Source organism: Melopsittacus undulatus, chromosome 2 (genome assembly GCF_012275295.1).
Source record: "Melopsittacus undulatus isolate bMelUnd1 chromosome 2, bMelUnd1.mat.Z, whole genome shotgun sequence".
Taxonomy (NCBI): Eukaryota; Metazoa; Chordata; class Aves; order Psittaciformes; family Psittaculidae; genus Melopsittacus; species Melopsittacus undulatus.
The window spans coordinates 85,195,949-85,222,749 of record NC_047528.1 but is presented as its reverse complement, the minus strand read 5'-3'; the positions used below and the strand labels follow the sequence as shown (position 1 = coordinate 85,222,749).

The following is a 26,801-nucleotide window of genomic DNA, read 5'->3' as shown; positions in this document are numbered from 1 at the left end:
TAAATATGGATTTATGTGTTTTCAAGCAGATTGCTATTTATAAATTGACTTTTTTCTGAGCATGATGTAAATATTTTAAATATACAGGGTACAGGACCAGCAGTGACATCAGTGACAGGACTAATTAGTCAGGAGGTTTAATAACTCACCGGCCTAGGTCAAGAAACTGGTGCATGTTGGCTTCTTGGACCTATTTTTTTAAACTGCCTAAACATCAATAGAGTACATCACTTTCATTAAATGACTGGAGTAGGCAGTAGGTTCAGCTACAGGCAACTCTTTCACAGGCAGACTCTTTTCAGCATATGACGACTTTGCAATAATGGCAATGAAGCGTTGTTCAAGGCAGCAAAAACACATGTGCAATGCACACTGTACCACTGTCTGTGCAATGAAGTGAACTGTGCTCTTCTCTTGGAAAATGCCTATTCACATCCCTAAACTGCTGTATTGGTTTTTTGGGCCCTGAGCATTTTTTGCTTATGGCTTTGAAGTATACTCCCTCAGTAGTGCGATTTTTGGTCATTTTTTTATTTCTTTTCTATTTAGCTTTCTGCTTACTTCTTAGTCCAGGACATCTATATAAACTGAAAACCTTTCACAGAGCAATCTACGCTGTGCTCTTTGCCAGCAATTGCTCACCAGTGTAGTTCTTCTAGGAAGATTACTCTTTAAAACCTACAGGGAAATTCTTATTCTGATATACTAATCTTCATACAGATTAGAATATGCACTCCTGCCAGTGAATATTCAAGGTATGTAGATTACTACACCTAAGATTTACTTAGCAGACCTCAGAGATACACTCTGTCCATGGATCTTACACGTTTGAGTGACAAGCATATATTCTCAAAATGCATGCATATGCTAAAATAGGTAATTGTTTGCATAAAACGTGAAATATGTTGGCAGATGCTATAACTTTATATACAGATAACAATGTAAGAATAAAAATTTGACTGCTTGTGAAAGTTTCCGTTTGCACATATTGCACCTGTATGTTTCTCAATATATCATACACCTACATTTCAGGGTTTTTTTCCACAGTATTCGAAAAATACTAATCAGTATTCTTATCATACTTTCTACATGTCCATACAATTATTAGAACATTAAAGTGGCATTACTTAATTTCACAGAGTGGCAAAAGGGTAACCACTTTACTTGCATTCATTTCTGCATATTTCCCAGAACTATTTAAATGTGTATTTTGGGATATGTAGCCATTCCACTTGGTTTTGACTGTTTTCATACAACTGAGATACTAGAGAGCTGAACATGTTCCTTGGAAAGTCTATGTTGTGTTTAATGATGTAAAACATCAGTAGCAGTTGCTAGATAATATAATGTTTTTTTTTTTCCTTGGCAGGTGGGAAATGGCAGAGCCAAAGAGAAGAGACCATCTGGGAGTGTAAAATCATGTAATGCAAGTAGGTGGAACATCCCTCAAGCAAAATTAATCAATCTTATTTTCAAGAACAAAAGACCGGGGCTGCTGCTTCAGCCTTCTGAAGTTATTCATAGGTTGGGAAATAAAGGCAGGGAAACTGAAGGAAACAATAATGCAAACAAAGCAGAAATTTAAAGCAGTGGCACAAAATGAGTATGTTATCATACTGAGAAGTTGTAAGTAGCAGGAAAATAATAAGATACATTTGTTAGAACTGTACTGTTGATGAAACTTATTGCGTCTGGCTCTATAAATCCTGAAATCACTAAATCTGGACATTACAGATCTAGTTTCCCTCAAAATTATTCCATGACAGTAATCTATGGATGACCTACCAAAAATCATGAATAGTATATAGCTCCTCAACCTGATTTGTAGTCTACAGCTTTACTCACAAACAGCATCACACAAACACAGGTACATCACAAATAAGCACCAATACCCAGAGAATGCATACTCTTTGCATTAACAGCATAATCAGAAATACTAGTATATCACTTAAATTCCTATTGCCTACACTTAATAAACTAAACAGTCAAGAAACTGATGTGCAAATGTGATGTAGGAATTTGTGTTTTACACTTTGAAAGAGGCTTCTCGAGTTTCCAGTAATGCAGTCTTTTGTCACAGCACCATGGCAGGATCTGTACAGGAATACACTTTTTCAGTCTATCAGGGCCCAGTTTGGGAGCAGGAGGAGAGAGTATCCTGCTGACAATGTCTAATAAAGGTTGATCGATTTCTCAAAGCAGTAAAGAGGGAACACAAAGGACCTTATGTTTTTTTATTGCACTGAAAAGTGCTGATGGCTCTACTCAGGTTGCCTTCCTGTCAATGTCTTAAAGGTTGCAATAGCATGTATGTTACAGCATACATAGTATACAAAGGAAAAAAACCAGGTAGACAATTAAAAGGAGGAAGAGGATGGAAAAAATCCTGCTCATTTAATGACTGGCATTTTCAGAAGTGCCCTGGGTATGTTTACGCTGTGTTCAGCAGCTGTGGCTATAGCATGTCTAGTAGCCGCTTTAACCCAGTTAGGTCAGGTGAGAAAAGCCATGAAGCTCAAACTGCCATGTCTGATGAAACAGATGAATAATTAAGTTCCAAGATTTTTACAAGTTGTATCCCATGAAACTTTATATTTATGTTACTGTAACTGATCTTAATTATCAGTAAACGAAGTTTGCATGCTGCCCTTGACGAAGTCAGTGCTGAACTTGCATGACTTACAAAGGTGTTTAGGACCTAAATTTTGAAAACTGGGTGGTTGCATGGGTTTTCTCATTGCTGAATGGATTAACTCTTACCCAAGTAACTATTTTCTTTCTCAAATGAAGCCAAGCACATGGCTTCATATACAAAGCATGGTTGCAGGTACAGATTTGTTTGGTGTGTGCTGTTGGAACACAACACAGAGCAGGTTATAGTCTCATCTGAATGTAAATCAGAAGGAATTTTTTCTACAAAGAGAAACAGAGGGGAAACCACTAGAAAACTGGCACCGAGTTTTTAATGTATATTTCCTACCATTTATGAAGAATTACATTAAAAGATAAATGGGAACATGGCCATTGGAAGTTAAGCATAATAAAATTGAGTGATTTCATGTACTGTTATTATGGTAAATAATAACATATATATGTGGTATATGTTACAGTATCAGCATTAATGACTTGGTCAAGATCTGAGTTACTGTGCTGATATATTGTGCTCTAGGTTTACTGAGGTTTTGGCAAAGATTTTCTTCAAGCATCTCCTGAGAAATAACTAACTGGAAACAAATTTCGTGGCCCACTGATAATTAAAAAGTAGGCACTGGGTACAAAATCAAAAAGTCATGATTGCTATTCTGATACATGTAAAGTCTGTTAAGGCTTAAGTCTGGAGCTGGTTGTGTTTTTTGAGGGTGTAGTTACCAAAATGCTAGATGTTATTGTTTTATGTTTGCACCTCTAAATAAAAAGATTGGCAATATACGCAGATTGCAACAGCTTGAGTTTAGACCATGGCAAAAGCTAGTTCTCTGTCTTACAATAAGATAGGATACGGTTACAGTAGCTATTGAAATGCTACAGCACAAATGCTGTTTTTTACACGTTTTAGCTGAGTGACATTACCCCCCAGTAAAATTGAAACTGAAAAGCTATTTAGCACAGGGGAAAAGTGATAGGCCCAGTTTTACCTTCCTTATACATTTCTTTAAAAACATTCCAGTTATGAAATATATGAGACACATGCATTACAGGAAGCAACTTGATAAAAATCCTAATGGACTTACAGTCTCCACTACTGACAATTGACTTTGATCTAACAGGAGCACTTCAGCATGGCTGGGCAGAGCACATGCACATCTCCATTGACTTTTTGATTTAGCCTCACATGTATAATCTCCCTGTGAAATTGTCGGGGTTTGGGTAGCTGTTGTACTTGTTGCTGGGGCTGGTGTAGCTCCTATATACACACATCTCACTGCTCAGAGTAACAAAGTGACATTAATGGCTTTCTTAGAAGACCTTTTATCCTACAAATAAGTAAACACATTGCAACTCTACATTGAGTTTTAACATTTCCATTCACCAAAAAATCCCTAAATTCTTGACAAACTGATACTGAACTGCATTGCTTTATTCACTAATGAAATATGGTTATTTTTATGACTAACTAGAACTGCACAGTCAAGACAAAATAGAAGTTGTAATCTGCAGCTCATAATAATGCAAGACATCTCATTAAAATAAGTGGCAAGATTAGGAATGAGATTATTAAAATGCGGAAGGATTGTCAGACCTGGCTCCAATGTACAGCCTGATCAAGGACTACCCAAATTAAATGGGAACTTTAATCCACTAGCCATTAAAAATAAAAGAATTGTAATATCCTCCAGCTGAGAATGCAGGAAGAGAGACTGCATTGTTTGGCAGTGCATGCATGATAAATTTTTCACCCTAACTCCACCTTTCAACATCCTGGTCTTCCTAGTCTGTCTTTAAAGGTAATTGCATTACATTATTCCCATAAAAATAAATAAATAAATATTAAATATATTTTAAATACATATATTGATTTTACAGGTTTTAGTACAAATCTATGTTAGTGTTTTCTTTAGCTTTCAAGTACCATGTCATATATATAATACATATAAAATAACATAATTGCAACCGTAAGTGCTAGTGTAACTAGTGTTGAGCAACCCGTTTATTTCTATAGCTGCAAATCATTTGGGCATACACATTATTTTGTTAACTAGGAAAAGAAGAAAATTTGAAATTTATTATCAGGGGAGTTTTAAGACCAGTATGCCACCCAAGGTTTGCATTCAGTTTGCAGGGATTGTAGTGAACAATTCATCAGGGAAAACAGATTTTCCATTCTCTGAAATATGTATGTTATTGATCAGGAATGCTGCTGTAAGTAATTAATTTTTAAAGGAATTTTTTGTACCACTGAACAATACTTATCTAATACTGTACCATGAAGAAAGCATCTGCCTGCTGTATCTTAGCTATAGAACTTTTCAATCCAAGTCTTTTCAATGGCTCTGTTCATCTTCCCTGTGACAGGGAAAGTATTGACAAGAAGTGACACAGTTACAGTGAATCAGTTAGGAGACCAGCTCCTCATGATAGACTGAGCTCTGAAAGGAAGGGTCACATTAAGTTCTCATTTACACACATGAAACCGCACTAGTCAAAATGAACCTGTGAAACTGCAGGCTAAATATATAGCTATCTACATAAACATCATTATATGCACATGAACACAAAAGAGCTCCAGGATACAGGTATTTCTAATACATGTTACTAGAACTAGTAGACGTGGTTTAGGTAAAAAATCCCAGATTTTGCCTTTGTGCACTGTAGTGACATGTCTATGACACCCTCTCCACTAAGTGCATTGCTAAATGAAGTTTTTTGCAAGTCTCTTTTTAAAACCTACTGGATGCATCACTGTTTCTTCTTTGCATATCCCTGTAATTCTAGCTTGCCTTTTTTTTAACCCAGTGTAACCACCAAATTAAGAATTTGAGAATGCCCCTTTCTGTCTCACTTGAGTAATTAGATTTTGCTTCTTACTACAGTGAAATATTTACCACATCAAATTCAGTCACTTCCCCCCCCCCTTTTATTTTCACTGTCCTATTTTTTTTGACCACACACTTCCCTCCCAATGCCCCAGTGTAGTTTCTTTTTTACCTGACTCCCAGCTACGTTAAGGCTAGCATTAGTGGTACCACTGGCTTGTTTTGTAAATAGCCTGTCTTGACAAATAAGTGAAACTGCAGGTGTCCTCTCCCATCCCCACCAGGATGTGGCCCTGGAGAATGTTGCTCTCTAGACAAAGACACTGAAGAGAGGAAACTCGGCTTGGTTGGGTTGCAGTAAGTCAGTCAGGAAACACACAGTTCCTGAGAAACCTTCATACAGACTATATACACTTTCTAATGCCCGGGAACCAGCCTTAAATTCTTCTGTAAATAAGAATTCTGCAAACCTAGGAGAAAAAGAAAAAATAAAAGGTTTGTTATTATCTGATGTCCCTCTAAGTCTACTTGTTGCTTGAAAGCATCATTTTAAAAACATTCAGTGATTAAAAAAATAGAATGTTCATTATTTAGTTTTATCTGCAAATTTTACACTATCCAATTTCCACATGAAACAGATCTAGAAGAGACAAACCTTTGCAATCTGTATGTGTGCTATGCTTGTTTAAGAGCTATAAGCATTTTCTGATTTCTGTCAGACATCCTTAAACACACTTGTAAATAACTTTTATATCAACTGTTATTTCAGCAGGATGCAAGCAGTGCTTCACATTGATGCACCAAATCCTGTAATGCTGAAAAAACTACACAAATAAGATGTTCTCACTTCAAAGCAGACAGCTGAAAATAAGTCACCCTAATTACTATACTACTTCCCCTCATTAGTTTATGCTGTCAGTTACAAACATTGAATACTGTAAGTTGCAGAAAGACAATTAAAGATAATTGCAGCACTGTGAAAGAATTTTCAGTGGACCATACTTGCTTGCATCAGGACAAAACAGAATTAGCCTCACTAGCTAAGTTGAAGAGCACAATGTCAAACTGGCTGTGAGAATAATCAATTCAAAAACTGTAAAGTAACAGCAAAGCAGTCCCTATACTTATTTTCCACTTCTAGTAGTAAGGGATAGCATTAAATGTTCTGAAAATCATAAAAAAAAACCGTATTTTGCTCTGCTCCTGGACACAGGTACACAACTTGTCTGCTTTCTGACCTCCTGTCAGAATGAGACCTGGATGCACACCACTGTTACTCATCTACCCCAGTTCCCTTCAAAGGAGCACAGGCTCTCAGGAAGGGAGGGAGCAAACCCCAGGAGAACCTGATGCTTCTCCTGCTACAGGCAGCCTGGAGGCAGGACTGCAGGGCTCTCTGCAGAGTGTGTCTGCCCCGCAACTCATAAGTAGAATTGAACCTGAGGCTTAAACATTCAGGTTAAATCTAAGGGTGATGATCAAAGACTCTGCACAGCTTTATAAATGTTCCTGAAACTTTGCAGTATTACCGTAAATCCAGAAAGGTTGGAATTCTAACCTTTGTGCCCTGTATATGTATTTTGAGTTTCCAGTGAGCCTATAGAGCAGCAGGAACACATAAGCACTACCAGCCACTCCATGGCATATTCCAGGTCCCTTCTTCAACAGGCCTTTCTGCCAAGTTAGCTCTCCACAGCGGATACAAGTGTCCAGATATTGAGGCTTCTTGGAAACCAGGTAAGCTTTGGCAAACAGGTATGCAATGCCTAGGAAAATAGCAGTGAGATTGTCTTGTAAAAAGTAGGCCAAGAGTTTCGTAGAACACATAAGAAAATAAAGATTAATACACTTAAAAACTGCAGTCTCATGCTCTGCACTTGTCAATGTTACAAATGGAGGGGAGAGTATCTGGAATGCTAAAAAGCATATGAGCATATATTAAGATGTACTTATCCACCCCATACAACACAACCACCTTCAATCTTTTCAATGCTTTACTGAATTTCAGGGTTTACTCTAACATTCTCAGTCTTCTAACAATTTAGAACAGTAGTTTTATTTTTGCCTTTAATACAATAAACTCTCAGTGCTATCTTCTATTGGTTTCAAATCTCCATACACCTCACATGCTTACACTGACACAAGGATGGGCAAGATAATTTCTTACATTGGTAACAGATAATTTTTTATCAAATGAGAAAAAGAAACTTCTTTTTTTTTTTTAAAGTGGAGCCCATGTTGCTTTATTCTAGTTATAAATTGTTATACATACTAACTTCTGTTAAAACAAAACAAAACAAAGCACCAACCAACCAACCAACTTGGCTTATTTTTAGAGGGGATTTGAATAAATTAACTGTAATTTTTAACAGAGCACTGCACAGCTCAGTTCATGGTAACCTTCAAAGAATGCATATGACAGATAACCAAATCCTGCGCCTAAGGAAATGTTTACAACAGTTTACTTGTGGTCTGAATATAATATACACTGAAGCAGCCGAAAAGTGTTCTTGTAAGCTACATGTGTAATATTACCCAAAACCAGTGATGGGATACAGGATCTTCTGGGGAAGAATTATACTGATTCATGCATTTGCATGTCTCCAGATGTCTCCTAAAGCAACTTCTTTATGTGCTTTGGGATTTTGTCTCTTTGGGCAAGTCTCACTGCATATGTCTCCACTAACAGTTAAACCCAAGTCAAAAACTACTCTTAAGATGCTGAAACAAAGAGGGCATCTTCCCTGCAGCCTCCATCACTAGGCCAGCCATGCTGCAGAAATATTTTTTTTCTTCTTAAAAGTAAAAAAAGTTTCTTAAACAAAAGCTGTCTTTACTTCATGAGTGTGGGAGCAAGAAGTTTGTTCCTTAACCATAACAACAAAAAGGTAATGCATCAGCAGAAAGCACATTTAGGGGATGTTAATTGTAATGTACTCTTTGTAATGTACCTTTAAAAGCAATGTATCAGTATTCATGGACGTTCTTTAATAAAAGTAAGGTTTTTTTGTAACCTTGCAGATTCGTGTTACCAAGCCAATATGCCTCGTTAGCAATAAAATTTTGCCTCGGGGTAAAAAAAGCTATTTCAATATATAGTGTTACTTACCAAAATTGCTAAGGTATAGGATTAGATTCTGAACTGACAGACATAAGCCTTACCTCATGAACCCAAACTAGAGATTGATTCTCTTTATCTCTGAGAAGCATTTTTATACGGGTAACCTTGAGAAAAAAGGCTTTTTTTGCTAGTACAAACTCCCCTTCACATTAAAATACTTTGGTCAAATTTATGCCTTATCCATATAGTAAGTGCAGCTTAAACTTCGATTCTGATGAGGGGGGAAAAGCTATTCTGAAGGCCTTTCCAGAACTCACTGATGTGTTTGTATCAATGTTCTTTTGCACGCTATTTCTGTGTCTAGCCATATGCTGTCTTTTGACTCAGCTGAACCAGTCTTTGAGATCTCATAATGAAAGGGAGCAAAAGCAGAAAAAACACAGTTCAGGATCACCAGAATTCTTTCAGCTGTGATCACCTACACTTTTAAGGCAGAAAATACACTTCTTTTTCCAGCTGCTCAGCAACAACTGAAACACTCTTAACTGGAGAAAAAGCCTGAATATTTTCTCTGCATACCATAAAACGTCAAAATTGGTCAAATTTAACCTGGACTATCTTCTACATGGAATCAGCTAACATTGAAAAGCAATGTGATTAGCATTTAGCTATTCATAGCATCAATGAGAAAAGAACCTGGAGCTCCATGACACCAGTGTACAAGCTCATTCTCCCGCTCGATTGTCTCTCCCAGCTCAGGAGGCCAGTTGCTGTTCTGTTCTTGGTCCATAAGAAAATCAACGCTCTGCCACACAAGCTCCTGATCTGCTGGCTGCAGGTACTCATAATAGGAAAGTAACATCTGAAGGATAGATGAAAGCCCATGAGCTGCGCCTATAAAGAATAGAAACAGTCAAATTAGAGAGTAGTTTTAGATCCTACCTGCACCTCACAGCAACTTTCCCTTGGGACTGATTTCCTTGTGAAGTGCATGGCTCTTTCATCTTCTTTATGCCTATTACTGTACTGATTGGAATAAAAGCTTTTTAGGTGCATGACACTGATTTGTTACTGCTTCTTTCATTTCCAGTTCCCCTACCTATGCAAAAATAGGTATGAATTTTTTCTGCTCTCACTCTGGTATGACTGAAACTCCATGTGCAAAGTTAAACTGAACCTAAACTGAATACTATTTCAAGACATTATTCTTCTTGACAAACTACTGAATCTAGACCATTATTCTGAAGTCTTTGTTGAACCCAAATTGAAACTGCACCATAAATGGTATTCCCATTTTCTGACAGACAATATCAGTCAGCTAAAACCTAAATTCCAGTGCGAGAATTGTCTGCCAGGTCTGTGGAGCAGCACCACTCATTGACTTCTCCCCTGCCAGAGAACTCACTAAGATCTCAAATCAATCTTACATTTTCTGCAGTGTGATACTGTGCCTTGAGGACCCCACTAGGGAGCTGCTTAGTGATCTTTCACCACTGCTTCAGATGAGCTACAACTAAGCTGCTCAGGATGAGTAGGAGCTGACCATAAGCTTCAGTTGCACTACTACAGCCAAAAATGCTCTGCAAGTCCCTGTGTGGCAACAGGAGCTTACAAATAACATCACAGAATCATACACTGAAAACTCTCTCTGGTAACCTTCTGCATACAGGCATGGTCACCACACCTCTCACTACCTCCATCTGACAAGGGCATATTTACCCTTAAAATAAACCGCTGCCTGCTGCTCCCCTGGTGTGGCTCAGGTACCCTAGCCTTCCATAGTGCTAGACAGCATCAGTACTTCCTTCCAGCTCCTTAGTCCCAGTTAGCAGTTTTAGGAGGTTAGATGACCCCAAATCAGGAGAAATCCTATACTGTATATTTTACATATTTTATTTCTGAAACATCGACTGGCTCAGCATCTACGCACAACATCAGTTTCAAAGTAGTCAGCGTGCTGTACTCACCAAGGTACTCTGTTCCATAGTAGGAATACATGAGTGGGAATGGTTTCCGCTTCTTCACTGCATACTGCTTTCCCGATTCTAGTATGGCCAGGCAAATTGATTTTATTTGTGCTGGGGTCAGCACCTAAACAGAAACATCAAACCAAACATCAAGTCCATTACAATAATTTTATTTTTAGACATTTTTCAGGACTCTGCTTTTTTGCTGGTTCACAAGACAAGGTACTGCCTTTAATCTTATAAACATGCCATAATGTGTATCATTATTAAGAGTTTCTTACCCGAAACAGTAAATTTACATAATGTTTCTTAAAAACAGAGTTTCATCCTATCTCAGGAAAGCGAATGCCACATCTTTAGCTGTACAGATGAGGTGAAAAGAGGCTCACTAAGAGCTCCTGCTTTTCCTTCCCAGAGAACCATCAGTCTGATGGTAGCTGACAACAAGCAGCAGGCAAGCTACAGGACAAAAACCTCCAGACTGGAGGAAGAGACATTAGGAGAAGATAGTGGAAAAGAGACCTAGAGAAGTAAAAGTTACAGGCATATTGGAACAGATTTTTCTGCAGACAGAAAAGAGGATGCAAGGAAGAGGGTACTAAATTTCACTGAAAATCACAACTACATATGTGGGTTTAGAAACATCTTAGTAGAACAATCAGGCTTTTTTATTTCAAGAAAATGCTAAGAAAAATGAAGTGCAAGACAAGTTTCTATGAAGGCAGGCTAGCTAGTTTTATAAGACTTTATTACCATGAACAGGTCAACACTGCTTTTAATGCAGTCCTAAGAAATGACTAATGCCTTATTCTTAGTGGTGTCAAATGTAAGATTTGCAAATAGTATATTTCACCAGAAAAGAACTTTTCCAAGTTACTGACCTAAAGAGTTCAGACAGGAATTGACTTTACAGGGTTTAACTACAGCTGTAATTATACGCAATTCACTGCAATCACTGGCATCTTCCTTTGTGTCAACCGCATCTGTACATTACTGACCAATACCTAGGTCATTTAAATAATTTAGTTGACGTAGGGTTTTGGCTTTAGGTGAAAGCCTGTATGGCAGCTGTACTTTGCAAAAATATATTTAAACTTTTGAAAAGAGAACTGAGAAAGGAAAAAAGAAAAATGAAGCACAAGAAAAAAATACTTAGAAATAGGCTTGACAAGATAAATAGTAATCCTAAAACTAACTGGAATATCAAAGTAATGTACTTAAAATGTTTCTGCAAACATTTGGCTTTGCTATAATTTGTGTTATAATAGGATTTGCAATTACTTCTTCAAGTTTAATAGATTCTGTTAGCATTAAGTATGGAGGCAACATCTGTTATAAACCGTATTGTCTCATTTGGCATGTAAAAGATGCTATGGATAATTAGTATCACTTACAACTTGACTGAAAACTAATGGCTGAAAAATCTTGTTTGTCCATCTTACTTTGCTCCCTGTTAAGACATTTTACTACAGCTGCTTCAAATGCCTATGATATTTGTATAACCTGGAGAACAGCCTACTTCTGATCTTGATTACTGAACTTTAATGTTACTGCAGTAGAAGTAAATAAGCCTTTAACATCTGGAGACTTCACTCATTTCCAGTAATTTTTAAATGAATTGTTTCAGCTTCAATTAATTTAAAGAAAGAATTTAATTCCTAAGCAAATGAGAGCAGAGACACAACAAGAGGTGCTGCATTCTCTCCAGAGCTCTTATTTTGCCACCTTGCAGTTTGGAACCTAATCCTCCAAATTCTGTACTTTGTAAAAGGTTTAGTAAGGTAACCCTTTGAAAATAAATGTGAATGGTAAGATCTCCTAGCTGTAATTTTGGAGGGCAAAGGCACACTGTTCAGAAAAATCTTAGTTCAGTTACTTAATAAATGAACTGTCTTTCAATACCATGTTTTGTGAAGCTTATTTTGATGTTCAGGGCATTTAGTTTTTAAATTCAGTTAATGGCCATTTTAAAATGCTGATTGTGTATTTTAAATGGATTTAAACTTCTACTCAAATCTAGCTTTGTACAACAAAGAAGTTAACAGCTAGCAAGAAATTAATTGTTCACCCTTTTTAATATAAAGTAAGTGTAAAGAGTCAAACAATCACTATGTGCCACAGAAAGGACTCAGTCAGAGATCAATATGATCAGACAAAAAGCCATTTATTGCAAAGCATTAACTCCTTATATACTATTGCTTACACACACCTACAGCAATTTGGCATATCATGATTTGATACTTGTCTTGAAGACCCTTAGTGACTAACATATAATTGGTTAAGCACAGGTGTGAGAACTTGACCTCGAAAGCTTACCAACAGTCCACAGTTCTCATAACTCAGTGAATTCCAGCTTCTTCTTATCTTGCTTGCTTAAGCTTCCTCGGGCCTCCCACAGCCTTGCTGTATCCCTCGGAGTTACTCAGAGCTCATGTACCAAATAGCCATTCTCCTGTGAGAACACTGTCTCCACAACTATGATTGCTCAAGTATATACATAGTATACCTTTTTGGCTGGCATAATGAAATACGCTAAGAAATATCACCTTTTTTTTCAGAATGCAAAGAAAGCCCACATGCTAAGCCAGACAAAAAATGGTATTTAAAATCATTATTAGAATGGATGATAGAAACAAGCCTACCATGACCCACTTCCACATTACCAAAGAAAATGAAAAGAAAGTAACCTGTATTATCTTGAAAGCAACTTTCTCCCTGGCCACTTGGATGGACCTGAATGCTTAAGGCAGGTAGGAGATGTGTCCTAACTAATAACTAAATGCGAAGATTTTTGTGCTGACTCCAACTCTCTCTTGTCAAGTGCCTCAATCCACAGTCACTGTAGGGCTGATGCCTGTTTTCTACATAAATATGGAGCATTTGTATTTGCTTCTTATTCTAGGAAATGGTCAGCTGGAACAGAAACCCTCACTTACTGTCATTATTAGTGGCCTCCCAAAGGTTGATTGATCAGAAATCCCACTTAAGATCCCCACTGGCTTGCTCCACTGCATTTCAACCAATTCTGTGCTAAAATCCCCTCAGATTTTTCACTTTGCCAAGAAAAAACATCTCTGGCTAGTTTCTGTAGGCTACCTCACAGTATCTTTAAGAAAGCAGCTAAAAGCTTATGCCCAAAACAACAATAGAATATATTAATCATAACTACAGCTGGTTTGACAAAGTTAATTTTAATTTCACTGTAGTAGCAATGCCTCTTTGCCCCAGTGAATTATTGAAACAATATGTTTAATTAGGGACAGCAAAGAAACAGAGTGATCATCCCAAAGGCTTTAAAAGGATAAATCACAGACTGGTATCACATTGTCTAGTGAACACTGTCAGATGCTTTGATGAAGGATAAAGCCAAAATGAGAATATGCTACCCAGAAATAATTTCATACTTGAGATAGCTATATATATATATTTTTTTTTTTTGAGAAATTTCTTGAATGTGAATGGCTATGCAGTAGGTAAAATTATTCTTTATCATATCAGTACTTGGCCAAAAGACTACTGACATTAAGAGATATACTGCGATGGTTTAATATTTCAGCTCTTTTTGTATTTTTAAAGACACCACAACCTGTCCTATCGCATTAGAAGTGTTCATTAGTCTCCTCACTAGATCAAGGGTTGCAATGCATGCATTCCTCATTTCCCCTGCAATTTCCGTATCAGTTCAGCAGCACTTTAATGCTTAGTATTTGTTTCTGCTTAGTATAATGCTTCTGCCTGTGCCTAGAAGCTCTACTTACAGTTAAAAAGCCACTGTGTTTCCAAAGTCTCTCCATTTTTCTCTTGTGCTACTGCAGTCAATATGCCTTCTCCCATTAGGGCACTCCACAAATCTGTGAATTATTTAAGGCAGGTACTTTATTCAGTAAATCCCTGTTAAAAGTCAGGAAGGAAGTGCCATGTCTACAGCAATCGCAGAACATCATCCTTTGTTGTTAGCAGTCTTACTCAACCTTTACATTTTAGAAGTAAATAGTATCACATCTCCTTTCAATCTCCTAAGAGAGATTTTGTAATATATTGGTTATGACAGTGCTAGGCCCTAGATAAGTTTCAAAAACTTTAGACAGAAATCTTGACCCTGAGGACTACATTGAAAGGAGCAGGACAAACTCTTCTTTGCTGTCAATTGCAGTAAAATTGTCAGCACTTCATCATTCCTCTGAATGCATGCTACAAGCCCCTCAGCTTATAATTTGCCTTAGGAAAACCACTGCTACATAGAACTGCATACTGTATTGAGTATATTTGAGGAGTGTAAGCTCATAATTCTTTTAGAAGATTTGTATTTATTTTCTTAGAGCTCTTTCCTATATGTAACAGAAGGTATTACTGAGTGCCACGTATCATTATCTTTTTATTGATGCATCAGTACTTTAAGGAGGTAACAGCTTCACATACATTATTGTGGAAAAAAAACTCCCTCTGTGCATGGAAAAAAAAATTTATCTAACACATAAAACCTCTCTGCCACACTTCAAAAAAGCCATTTACATGAATTTCATCATACACTTTCTCGGATGCTGCAGATAGTATCAAAATAAGCTGTCAAAATTGGTCAGCCTACAATAACCTAAGAGAAGCTTTGACATTATTCTTCTATGCTGGAAGCCCAGCAGAGGGAGCTTGTGTATTAGTTATAATACTCAAAAGTCCTGTAAGAAAACAATTCTGTGTTCAGCAGGACAGCTGACTCAAGCAAAGGTGCTGGAGCCAACTTGGTAATTCAATGATACCTTACTGCACTGCGTGATACTTAAAGTTCACTCCTTAAACTTGATTTCTTTTTTTTTTTTCCCTACCAAAGATGGGGCTGCAATTGTCCAGGGACTTTTCTGTGCAGTCATGGACAGATTTTTTTTTCCTTTCAGATGATGCTCATGCTTGAAGCCATGGAAGACTAGCATGCACAAAGACAGAGGGTTCTTCCTCCCCTTAGACTTATTCCAGTTTGACTGATGTACCTCTCCTGCAGCACACTGGGGAAACCAACCCCAGGTGCACAGTTGTCTGCTTTCTTTACAAGCAGTGCTAATTTCACCCTTCTTTTAAAAAGTAAAAAATATTTTTCTTAAATCTCCTGAAAAGTTTGTTCAAGGAATCAGATTAGTTCCTGGAGTACTACTGACATTGTTGCTAATGCCATATATTTCATGCTGTAACAGCACTATTAACAGTACTTTCTAGAGAGCATACTTTCCCAAATTTCCCATATTAACACAACTACATGGCAATGTGTGCAGACTCAGCACAACTACTAATATGATTGTGCCAGTTCACTGGTAAACGGCATCGGACTGCAATCTTGAGTAAAACAGATTTCCCTATACATCCCATTGTTGTTGCTTCTCTTTAACATGGTTGAGGCTTGCTCTTTCTTTGCCTCAGCAACATGGAAACAGCAATGTCAGTCCTGTCCTGTTACTGGTAAAGAAGACAACACGGCACTTTTTTTATTGCTAAGAGAGAACAAAATTTCCACAGGTCTCACTTGCCAGCACTGTGTAGCATTAAACCTACCAAATTCTGCTGTTAAACCTGTCCTTGAGAAGGAGAAACTTTCAAACATGACCGCAAATTACGTGTAGCAGAAAAGGATGCAGCATAACTGTTACTGTAGCTAGGAGGCTGCCTGAGAACAGCTGGTGCTGTTACACAGTTGGTCAAATGCAATGAGCATCTCTATTCATTCTGTCTCAACCCAAACACTGGAGAGTTTGAAGAAAAAACAGCAACTGGCCTTTCTTCAAGCTCTCCCATTCTGAGCCAATGAAGAGAGAGGAAAAACATTAGTTTCTCCAGTTACCCTCAGTCCCCAATGTCTTTCACTCAGTTGCACCAGGGTCTGACTGGCTACAGATACCCAGCTCTAATATAGTGTCTCTCCTAGGTCTTAGGAAGTAAACAAGAGGTCCCCATCACACTCTTTACCTGGAGAAAGTAAGGAAACACAACCCCTTGCTCTCTGCTGCTAGAGAACTGAAGCAGGAAGGATGTCAAGGAACAGATCTAAGAGCAGAGCAGTTCAGATAACCAACATGTCTGAAGAGGTATCAGCCTGCCTATTGAGAGCTTAGATGCTGGTTGCTGGTCAACATCAAAGACAGCAGGGAATCCCTCAGGAGGAGGAGTCCCATCACTGAAGAATAGAGGTATCCGGGGATGCACTCCTGTGTTACAAATGGCAGCTGTCTGCACCCCTGCTGCATGTTTTCTTCAGCCTATTAGAGGTAGGGTTACCACAGAGAGCCAACAATTTAATTTCAAACATCTCTCCCTAGAATTGCACCCAAATTCAAGGGCATGAATTGAAAAACATGTTTTAAAATAGCAAAAATATAACACTTGCAAATTAACTGAGAAACAAACCCAACACTTGGAGAGGCTTTGTTCTACATTACAGAATTCAACCCCAGCTTTTCTCTACAAACAAGAAAGATTCTTCTTTCCTTTATTATTATTCACCCGCTGTATAATGCATGGTTGAGCTATTCTGGGGGCACAGAGCCTGGGAAGTGGCCAAAATGGATGCATCAGTGATCAACTTTCTGCAATCCAAATCCCTGTTTGGAGCTCCTGTGTGTCAAACCACGTATCCACCAGACATTGGAGCAGTTTATGACAACTGCAAATGAGTCAAGAGATTAGTGCTGCATGGATACTGCTTTTCTTCCATCTACACTCCCCGCACAAGAAGGTGGAAGATTATTCACGTAAAAACTTTATCAGTGGGAAATCCTTCGACTCTATTTAGTCTCAGTCAGAAAGTACATCAGTACAAAAGTGCTGTCGTTAGCTTATGCCGAAACTGCAGGGCAGAGCTGTCAGCTCCTGGTAGGAGATCTATCCTGCTGCACTCCAAATACATGTCCCTGACAATTCTGCATTACAATGATAAACACCTTCCAAGCTGAACACCTTGCATGCTTGTTTGGGTAACAGGCAGCCCAGTGTGTTGTAGCTGTACTGCCCCAGGATCCCATTCCATTTGTTACACTGGTAAGCATGGAACATCTGCTCTGCCCCTGTGTTCTGGACCAGCTCACTTCCCCTTAACAGCAGGTCTGCTGGTTCACTGTAAGTGAATTCATGTTCTCATCTGTTCCAGAGATATATCCAGTTGTATCAAAGCTGCCCTGTTGTTACAACTGGTTTATGTATGCAACTTATGGAGAGGCAAAAGAAGTATTATCCATTCTTCAAGCTCCTGAGCAGCAGGAATCAGGATTTATGAAACTGACCTTGTATAATACAAAACTTTGCAACAAGGTGAGTCTCCCGGTACTCTGCAGTAACCACGTCTTTAGTCTGAACTTGAAAAATCATGCAAACCCCCTTCAATTGGGCATCACCATTTGCTACCAGGAACTTAGGCAGACTGCTCCTTGGAAAAATGCATTATTCGTGTTTGTATGTGTCTGCAGGTCAACGTGAAATAGTCAGAACTTGATCTTGAGTCAGTCAGTAAAGGCTACTTTTCATAGGGAGGCTGACCTAGGCTTAGAGTTCTACAAATGCAAATGGCAACTGTATATAGCAACAGAACAAAGTTGATAACCCATGTTTTAAGATGTCCTGAAGATCATAGAAAGAACTGGGCACTTCCACTCCTTCATTCCTTTACTTCCTCTAGAAACAAGAACATCCAGCATCTGACAGGGCACTGATCTAATAAATTGTAATGTGTTTACTTCTGGACCTCTTAAGATTATGAATTACATTGCTGCCAAGTTCATGAAGACAAAGTTACTTTTGAAGGTGTCACTAAACACAGAAGTGAAATCAGGCACTGAAATACACTGCTGCAAGGGGTAAGAGGAAGCGAGGACATCACTGGCTTATCTCCAAAATTTAAGCTCTGAGAAACTTAGTCTAGTTTTGTATGGAAAAATGTTAATACCTGTAAAGTTCCTTTAAACTGATGTTTAGTTAAGAAAGACAAAGAGACAAGAGCACCGTGCATCACTTCATGCACCTGAGTTAATGAAACTTCACTGCTGTAGTGATCTCTCCCAGCAGAGACTACACTAGCTGAATACCTCCATTATTCCTTGTCTGGGCTGGGAAGGACCAGCTGGGTGCTACACTGCAAAAGGTACCACAAAACAGAGGTGAGTTGGTGTAACTGACCCTAAGAGAGAGGGAAAAGGGGTAAAGAGAAGGGAAGCGAGATAAAAGAGTTAAATTGTTCCTGGGCCCTGTTGGCCATGTTAACTAGCTGTGTCTGAAGAGGATGGTCTACATTTCAGTGGTCTACATAATGGTCTACTGCTTCACTGTAGTACTGACCCAGGGAAAACAGCAGGTTGCACATTGCACATCTGGATGAGTAAATGTTTTTCTGCCCACCCTTTTACTGCACAGAACCTGTATGGTCACAAACCTTTTTATCTCTTTCCAGCTTGTCAATACAGTGTTCATGCTGCAATTGTATATAACTGTAAAGTTTCCACTGTTTAAACAACAGTAATTATCTTGTTCATGTGAGATCACAAAAAAAAGATGAATAGTTTTATTACACTGAAAGCAACTATGCAATACAGTAAATAAGAATTATAGGATAGGGATAGAGAAAGATTGATTTCTAGTTCCTTGAGAGTATCTCTAAAGATGTTCATAGTTCAATTCATCTTAAGTGGTAACCATCATCTTCATCACTCAGAATGATGGAAAAGGAAAAGAGCCAGTTCAGTTTCATGCAGTATTTATTTATTTTTAATTTGTTGATGTAATTTCACTTATTAGATCATCCACATGGCTTCTTATGTCAAAGTCCCTACTGAACTGAATGGGTCTGAACTTGGAGGGATGTTACTCCTGGCAAATGTTAAATAAGAAGTGCTGAAAATTTTACCAGTTGGCATAATATCTAACATAGGTATAAAAATAATTCAATGATCCCCAGGAATGGAGCTTAATAATTCACTTAGTAAATAGGGTTTCTATGCCATGTAATTATTCCTATAAATTCTTGTTAGTCCATGTCTTATTAATAACACTGTGGGGCTGGCTCGCAGTTGAGGTCAATAATGATTTTGTCTGAGGCAGCCTTTAAAGATTGAGAACACAGGAGTAAGGCCTTCTTGCTGACCTTGCTTGCAGATGCAGAGTAGAAAAACCTAAGAGAGAGAGCTGAGCAAACATCTTCAAGGATTGATCCTACTTGAATTTAGTCAGTTTGGAGGGAAGTGACAAGCAGATGCATTCTCATTCATTGCTCTACACCAATGCAGAATGCATGACTTACATACAATAAAAACATTTGGGTTCTTTCATAAGTTTTTTACAATTTAAGGCTGTGTATGCTCTATGCCTGTATTGAATAGAACTGCATTTATAATCAGTAGTTCTCCCTGAAACTCCTCAGAGAATTTTGCTTCAACAAATATTCTCAATAAAATTGTTTCCTATGATGAGCTGGGCAACATACCATCTTCCACATATAAATGAAAAAGGATTAATAATTTCAGTTGAGGTATGAGACACCAGTCTCCTGAAGCTAGAATTCCAAGTAATGGTTTATATTTTGTGTTGAGGCAGAGCTTTACATTCTTCCTGTAAAGTTTCTTTCCTACTGCAAATCCATTGTTTGAAGGACTAAAAACTTAGCAATAAAATTAAAGACTGCAGTTTATACCCCCACCATCAAATTGTTCTGGACAGAACTATCTGATCTCACTCGATATTCAGCTTAACAGGAATACATCTGCCTTTCAAGCTGTTGTGCTAGGTCATGGTTTACAGATGCAGCTGTGATTCTAGGACATGGGTCAAATTTGCACTGTTTTCCAGCATGATATTTTTTTCTGCCAAGATGATCTTTCGAGGTCCCTTCCAACCCTTGGGATTCTGTGACTATAGGATTGGGCAGGTCTCCAGGTCTGTTCTTTCATCATAAAAATAAAACAAATCAACCAACCACAACAACATACAAAAAATCAAGCAGAAACAGGTGTAGAAACAAGTAAGACATTCTCCTAAGAAATGAAGCTAAAAAGACTGCTACATTTATTTTCTGGACAGGAGGTAATTAACCACATAAAGTTGTTTTATCTTATTATGTAAGAACAAAACGATAGTTTATGAAAAATATCAAGCTTAAAGACAAAATATCTCTCTGCTCACCCAAGATTCAAGTAAGCTAGCAAATTTAATTCTGCACAATGAGTCCACTCTCACTGTGGAATTCTAACAAACCAATTGAACCTCTCTATAGTTAAGATGATATTTATGGTTTTTTTTAAGATTTTGGGTTAACTGCCAGAAGTTCCCCAACACTCCAACTAAATTAAATTACAATTCTTCAGAGCCTGTGATCTTTAAATAAATATTTTATCACCTTCCAACTTATCAAAACTCACAACTGAAGAACATTTATTCCCAACAGATGTTGCAAGTCCAAGTTATACAACCAGCTCCCAGAACTCAGCCCATCAATTCTAGAAGAAAGATAAGCCCTTGTGCTTAAGAGCATAAAGCCATTCCTTTAAGAATGCAGGTTAGGTGAGCTACAGACAGCACATTTCAAAACTGCCTTCCACAGACATTTGTGCAGCTACTTTGAGTCATCTAGTACTGGTACAAGATATTAAACCAGATGGAGTAATGGAAATAAATCCTGAAGAAGAAACATTTGTTTGTATACTGCTATCTCCTGACTGCAAGCAAATGCAAGCAGTCAACTGGTTGGACAAGTTTGAAAACTGTTACTCAAAGCTCTGCTGCTGTTAGTGTGTCTTTGCCACACAGGAAGAGTTTCTTTCCATGCTCACACTCTGGGTGACAAAGAAACAGAGTGACTTTGGAGCCCAGAGTTTGGAGCACTTCCCTCCAGGCCCTGCTCTGCTGAACAGAATTTGAGTATTTTATATAAGTAATTTCAATCAGAGCTGAAGTAAGAGACTTGCTCTAGCCATCAGCACAGGCAGCTTAAAAGCATCAGCTTAGATTCTTGCACTGTGTCAGAAAGAGAAGGGCTGTGCATTTGAATTACCAGGTCAGTGATGAAATCTCAAGGTTATTGAATATAAAAAGGAGGAGACTATGACCCCCACTTGGCCTGTAATTTTCTTCAAGCCCAATTTGGTCTTAAAACCTGTACAGCTGATGAGAGGTGAACACATTCTGCCCCTGCTAATGGGAAAAGACATGATGCTTAGTTCACTTTTACTCCATAGCAAGCCAGACCCTGCCTGGGGTTCTGTGAGAAGCGCATCTCCAGCAAAGTGGGAGAGAGCAGCTAAGCAGGGCATGCTCCCCAGCTGTAGCTTTAGAGACTCCTTTGGAGGAGGGAAAGATGAGCTACAAAGTAAAAAAGGTGAGCAAGCTGCTACTACTGTGGGAAGGCAACTAGAAGGAGTTGCATGAACGCCATGGATAAAAAAGAGCACTGTAAATCTGTATCAGAGCTCCATGGACAGCGAGTCATATAGCTGTTGGCTCATAAATTTTGGTGTACCTTATGAGCCCCACAATGCAGCACTCTCAGGATTTGCATGCCTATCATAAGATGCCTACAGGACTTCAAGAGCATAAACTAGGTGCCTAGGGCATTTAGACATACCCAAAATTAGTCATCAGTAGGAAAAAGTTTGAGCTGCAAAGCTTTCAGGTCTTGGCATACAGAGTGGCTTTTACACAACGGAAAGGCCTGAAGAATCACAGAAAATGAATCTGTAGCATCTCTGCTGGGTGCTACAGCTGCGTCGGCAGTCTAAAATTTCACTGACCTTCTGGATGCCATCTTGTGTTAACCTCTGTCAAGACAGGTTATGACTTTTCATTTATATTAGCTGTTCATTCCCATGCAGGATGAATGCAAAGAAACGTAATGCTAATTTACATTAAAGTAAGTGTAGAACTTGTGTTCACGTTACGTCCAGATGTACAAGCAGTGATGCATACATGCAAATGAAATGCTAACACTCACATGAACTGAGTACACGAGTAACTCAGGCCCTGTCGTGTTCAGCTTACTTGAATCTCAGTTTCTTCCTAGCATACAGGATAAGTATACATAATGCTCCCCAGACACATGGGCTTGTACTGCTAAAAATAAACCTTGTTTTAGTTCATTTTTTAATCTCTTGAGCTGTTTTCATACTTTTCCTCTGTCTGTGCATGGTATTTGGCACTTGTCTCAGTTTAAAAGCCAAACCAATTCTTATCCAGTGAGCTGCCTCTTCTAGATCACTAATGGAGATAATAAATAAGGCTGGTTCCTAAATCAGTCCTTTATTAGAAGTTACTATTAGCTTTGCTTGTGGTCTTTCAGCCAATTCCAAATCCACAATGTCCCCATCCAAGCCAGCATGAATTACGTTTTCAAGGAAGATTATCTTCAGTGCTGCATCAAAAGCCCCATTCAAATGTAAACAGGGCATTGGCTATTGCTCTTTCATCAGCTGTTAATTTTATAATTCTGTTGTTTGCAACAACTGATCTTGCTTGTCTAGCAAGACTTTTTTATTCTTCTAAGTCATGCTGCTTTGTATGCACAGTTCTATTATGCAGATATTTATGAAGCATGTGACATCTAGAAGTATGTCTAAATATTTGCTGCTGAGGAACAATGTGGCAACCTGTGAAATTAGTTAAATGAGGTAAATGACACAACAGCATCATTCACAGGCTAACAGAAGCATAAATTAGTCACTTTAAAGTAGCACCAGCACCACTTTCAAGTAAAGGTGATTCTGGAGAACTCCACGTTGGCATTATGCCACTTTTACTTTATGTGATGATCTGCAATTTGTGCCATGCCAATAAGCCACTGAATAGAAATATTAACTTAAGCTACAAGAAGAATGCTGACAACATAATGCAGAAAAACCAGATGAAGGTGATCAAGTCCTCTGAGTCATCTGACTTTTATCCTACTTTTAGACTGTGGTAGCAGTCTGAAGTAGTAAAAATCCTGATGATCTGTAGGTGGCTCCGGGATCCTCCCAGGCACATCAACAGAGACAGTTCTGAAGCAAAAAACAGTAACAAAAGAGCATCCGGTGGCACACAGCACCATTAACAAAGCCTGGCAATACGCCCACAACTCCAAATATAATTCAAGTTGTACTTCAGACACAGACAGTCACTTATAATTTGATACTGCCACATTTCAGGAGCAGAGTAAGAGTCATAAGATTAATTTGAGAAAATGTGGGATATGGTGGTCTTTAAAATGTAGCATACTTGTTAAGTAATGGGATCACCATCTGTACTTATCTCCTGGTTAAAACATTGCCAGTTAGTACTATATTGCAATTAGGAAAGTGTTATCAATCTTCCCTTTGCATTACTTATTCTCAATTGTGACCACGTATAAACCAAGCATGCTTTGGGAAAAAGAGACTGCTGTACTAGAAGGTGCAGTTCAGATTACTCAGGAAAAGTTCAAACCTAACACAGAAAGAAGCAAGAGGAGCAAGAGCCATGAGACAAGTCATACCACCATCAACAATAATCAACAAACATTAACTGCACTTAGCCATTACTCTGCATTTGAAGATCTCAAAGTCCTGCATAATTAACTAAAAGGAATTACTATTACCTCATGCTACAGACTACATTGTGTTGTTGCTGCCCTGGGAGCACTCAATGCCATGCTTCTCTTTTGTTGGATTTGTCATTTTACATGACTCTTCTCTGCAGCCCTACAGGAAGAACTGTGCAAAGTGAGACAGAAGGGCCCAGCCAGCTGTTTTGGGACCTACAGATGACATAATGTGTTTTCCAAGTCAAGCTTGTTATGTCAAAATACATGTACTTAAACTCAGCTTTCAGAAAAGGTTTCACCTCCTTCCCTGATGCCTCCTTGGCTCCTCACACATAATGTGGGACAGGAACTCCCCTCCTTCACTAGCAAGCATCAACCTGAGGTGTTTGATTAATATGAGCACTGAGAAAACAATCTTGCAATAACTCAGGACAGGTACTTTTAGGGTACTTCTTATCTTCCTTTAGCTGTGTGGCATGGTCCACCTCTTACCATCATGTAGACATTTTCACTAATAGACACTCAATGCTGCAGGGGCTCAAGGCACTCAGAAGCCCCTGGGCTGCAGCATGCTCTAAGACTGCTTTGTTTTTGTTAAAAAAATATATCTTTACACTAAAGCTCTTAAACACTGGTTGTGGCCCTTCTTGTTCATCTTTGCTGTATCAAGGAAGGGCAGAATCTTTCCCTGGTAGCTAAGTATTAAGGTGAACAAAACAGTTCCTGGCTCTTGCAGATAATTGGGAAAGTTATAGAGTTTAAGGCTCTGTGGCAAAGCGTGATGCTGAATGGCTCCTTTTGACCCTTCTGGACTTCAGACTCTTCCCCGCTTGCAACTGGTAGGTACTGGGGGGACACAGAGTAGGTGGAGCACTATGAGCCTGCTTCTGGGGAAAGAGATGAATGGAGCAGCAATGACTGCCATTTATGGGAGTCACATTTAATTTTTTTACCCTTCCATGGGTATTTCCCATGTGTTAACTCAGGGATTTTTCAGCCTGAAGAGAAGGCTCAGGGCAGATTTTATCAATGTGTATAAACACCTGATGGGAGAAAGCAGAGAAGTCAGAGTCAGGCTCTTCTCAGGAGTGCCCAGTGACAGAAAATTCTACTTAAATATAAAGCTTTCTTATTGTGAGGGTGGCCAAACACAAGAACAGGTTGCCCAGGTAGGTTGTAGTGTGGAGATACTCGAAACCAAGTGGACACAGCCCTGAGCAACCTGCTCTTGTGGACACTCCTGCTCTGAGCAGGAGGCTGGACCAGAAAATCTCCAGAGGTACCTTCCAGCCTTGGCCAGGTTTTGACTCTGCAACTGAGCCAAACCCAAATGTGAGTGTGTCAATACACTGTTCAGACAGACTGTGTGGATTTTACTCCTCTGGAGATCATTAGATTCAAGTCTGAGTTTGACTCAGCTTACCTGTGTGTTTTTTTTAAATTTATCTCATAATATTTGTTCTACCAAAATAAGCAAAGAGTCCCACAGTGCTCAGACAAAAAATCTGAACAGGACAAATGCATTTGCGCTATAACTCTGTCTACATTTTGTCTCCTGAATGTATGGCAGTTATATAAGCATTGTTTCCAGGTATTTTTGTTGGCATCATAAAAAATGTGTATGTATGAAAATGGCAGCCTAGCATAAGAAAGCTCATGATTGATTCATCTCTGCAAGACCAAGAACAAACAAAACTGTTTCATTAAAGAGCCTGAAGAAGTTTGTTTTGCTGGTCTACTACTAAGAATTTTCCCTGAGTTCATATCTGACCAACTTAGGTTTGTTCAAATTTAAACAGCTACATGTGGAATGTGTATCTTAGGGTCCACTGCTATTATAACTGTAATTTTGACTTATTAATCACTGGCTTAACCTCAGAAAACTAAAGCAATTAAGTATAACATTAGCCATTTCACAGATGACAATTAGAAAAACCTAGGGATCTGGAGTTAGCTTTACAAAGGGATAAAGAACCTTAGTGAAAATGTCACGCTCAAAGTCCTATGAATGTCTATGGCAAGGTTGATGCTTCCAACCCTTGCCCATAGTATTACTTTATTGCAAGACAATCTTTATTTTTGTTAAAAAAGTTCCAGTAAGCCAAAGAACTTATCTGGTGATGTTGTCTGAAACTATAAGAAACTTTTATAAAAATAGAAGGATAGATTTCCATTGACTCATGCTGATGGTGAATCCAAGAACAGATTCATGGCCCTCACAAATGGCCCTCACTGAAGATTCCAGAACTAGGGAGAGAGACAACACTGAGCTTCATCTTTACATTAGCAACAAAAGCAAATCACAAGAACACTCTAAGTTTAGCCTCCAGACACTTCTTCGAATTTCACTTACTCCTTCATCTTTAACGTGGACAAAATAAATAACAATATGATCCTCTCAAACATTATTGCAACTATACTTCCATTAACTCTATCACTTCACAGATGTTTCCTGAATATATAATGGCACATGTGGTGTTACAAAGTAGAATAACATATTCCCAGTTTTATTCAGAGAATAAAGGAAAGGAGACTATCTACTTGGTGTTAATGAAACAAAGCTCCTTCAGCTGAAGAAGCTTCTCATTTTGTGTACCATAGCACAGCTTCTGAGGTTCAATGATTCCTTGTCTTTACATAACTCCTACCTATTTCACTTGTTCAGAGGTTTTTCCTAATGAATACTTGTCCATGCAGTAGCAGAATAACAGATCATAAGCTGGATATGAGTGAGCATGACACCAGTGTGAGATGTAAACACCTTACTGAGCTGTATAAACAGAAACAAG

At 38.5% G+C, this 26,801-nt stretch overlaps 1 protein-coding gene across 1 annotated transcript in view; it reads right to left on the bottom strand.

Moving 5' to 3' along the window:
* Positions 1-5,784: 5,784 nt before the first annotated feature.
* LANCL3 (LanC like family member 3) overlaps positions 5,785-26,801 on the bottom strand; it is a 30,683-nt gene continuing 9,666 nt past the window's right edge. Inside the window, exons 2-5 of the mRNA XM_031045068.2 lie at positions 10,503-10,626; positions 9,232-9,429; positions 7,033-7,240; positions 5,785-5,944 (exon numbers count right to left, since the gene is read on the bottom strand). Coding sequence (XP_030900928.2) covers positions 5,785-5,944; positions 7,033-7,240; positions 9,232-9,429; positions 10,503-10,626 — 690 coding nt within the window. The remainder of the gene's footprint in view (positions 5,945-7,032; positions 7,241-9,231; positions 9,430-10,502; positions 10,627-26,801) is intronic.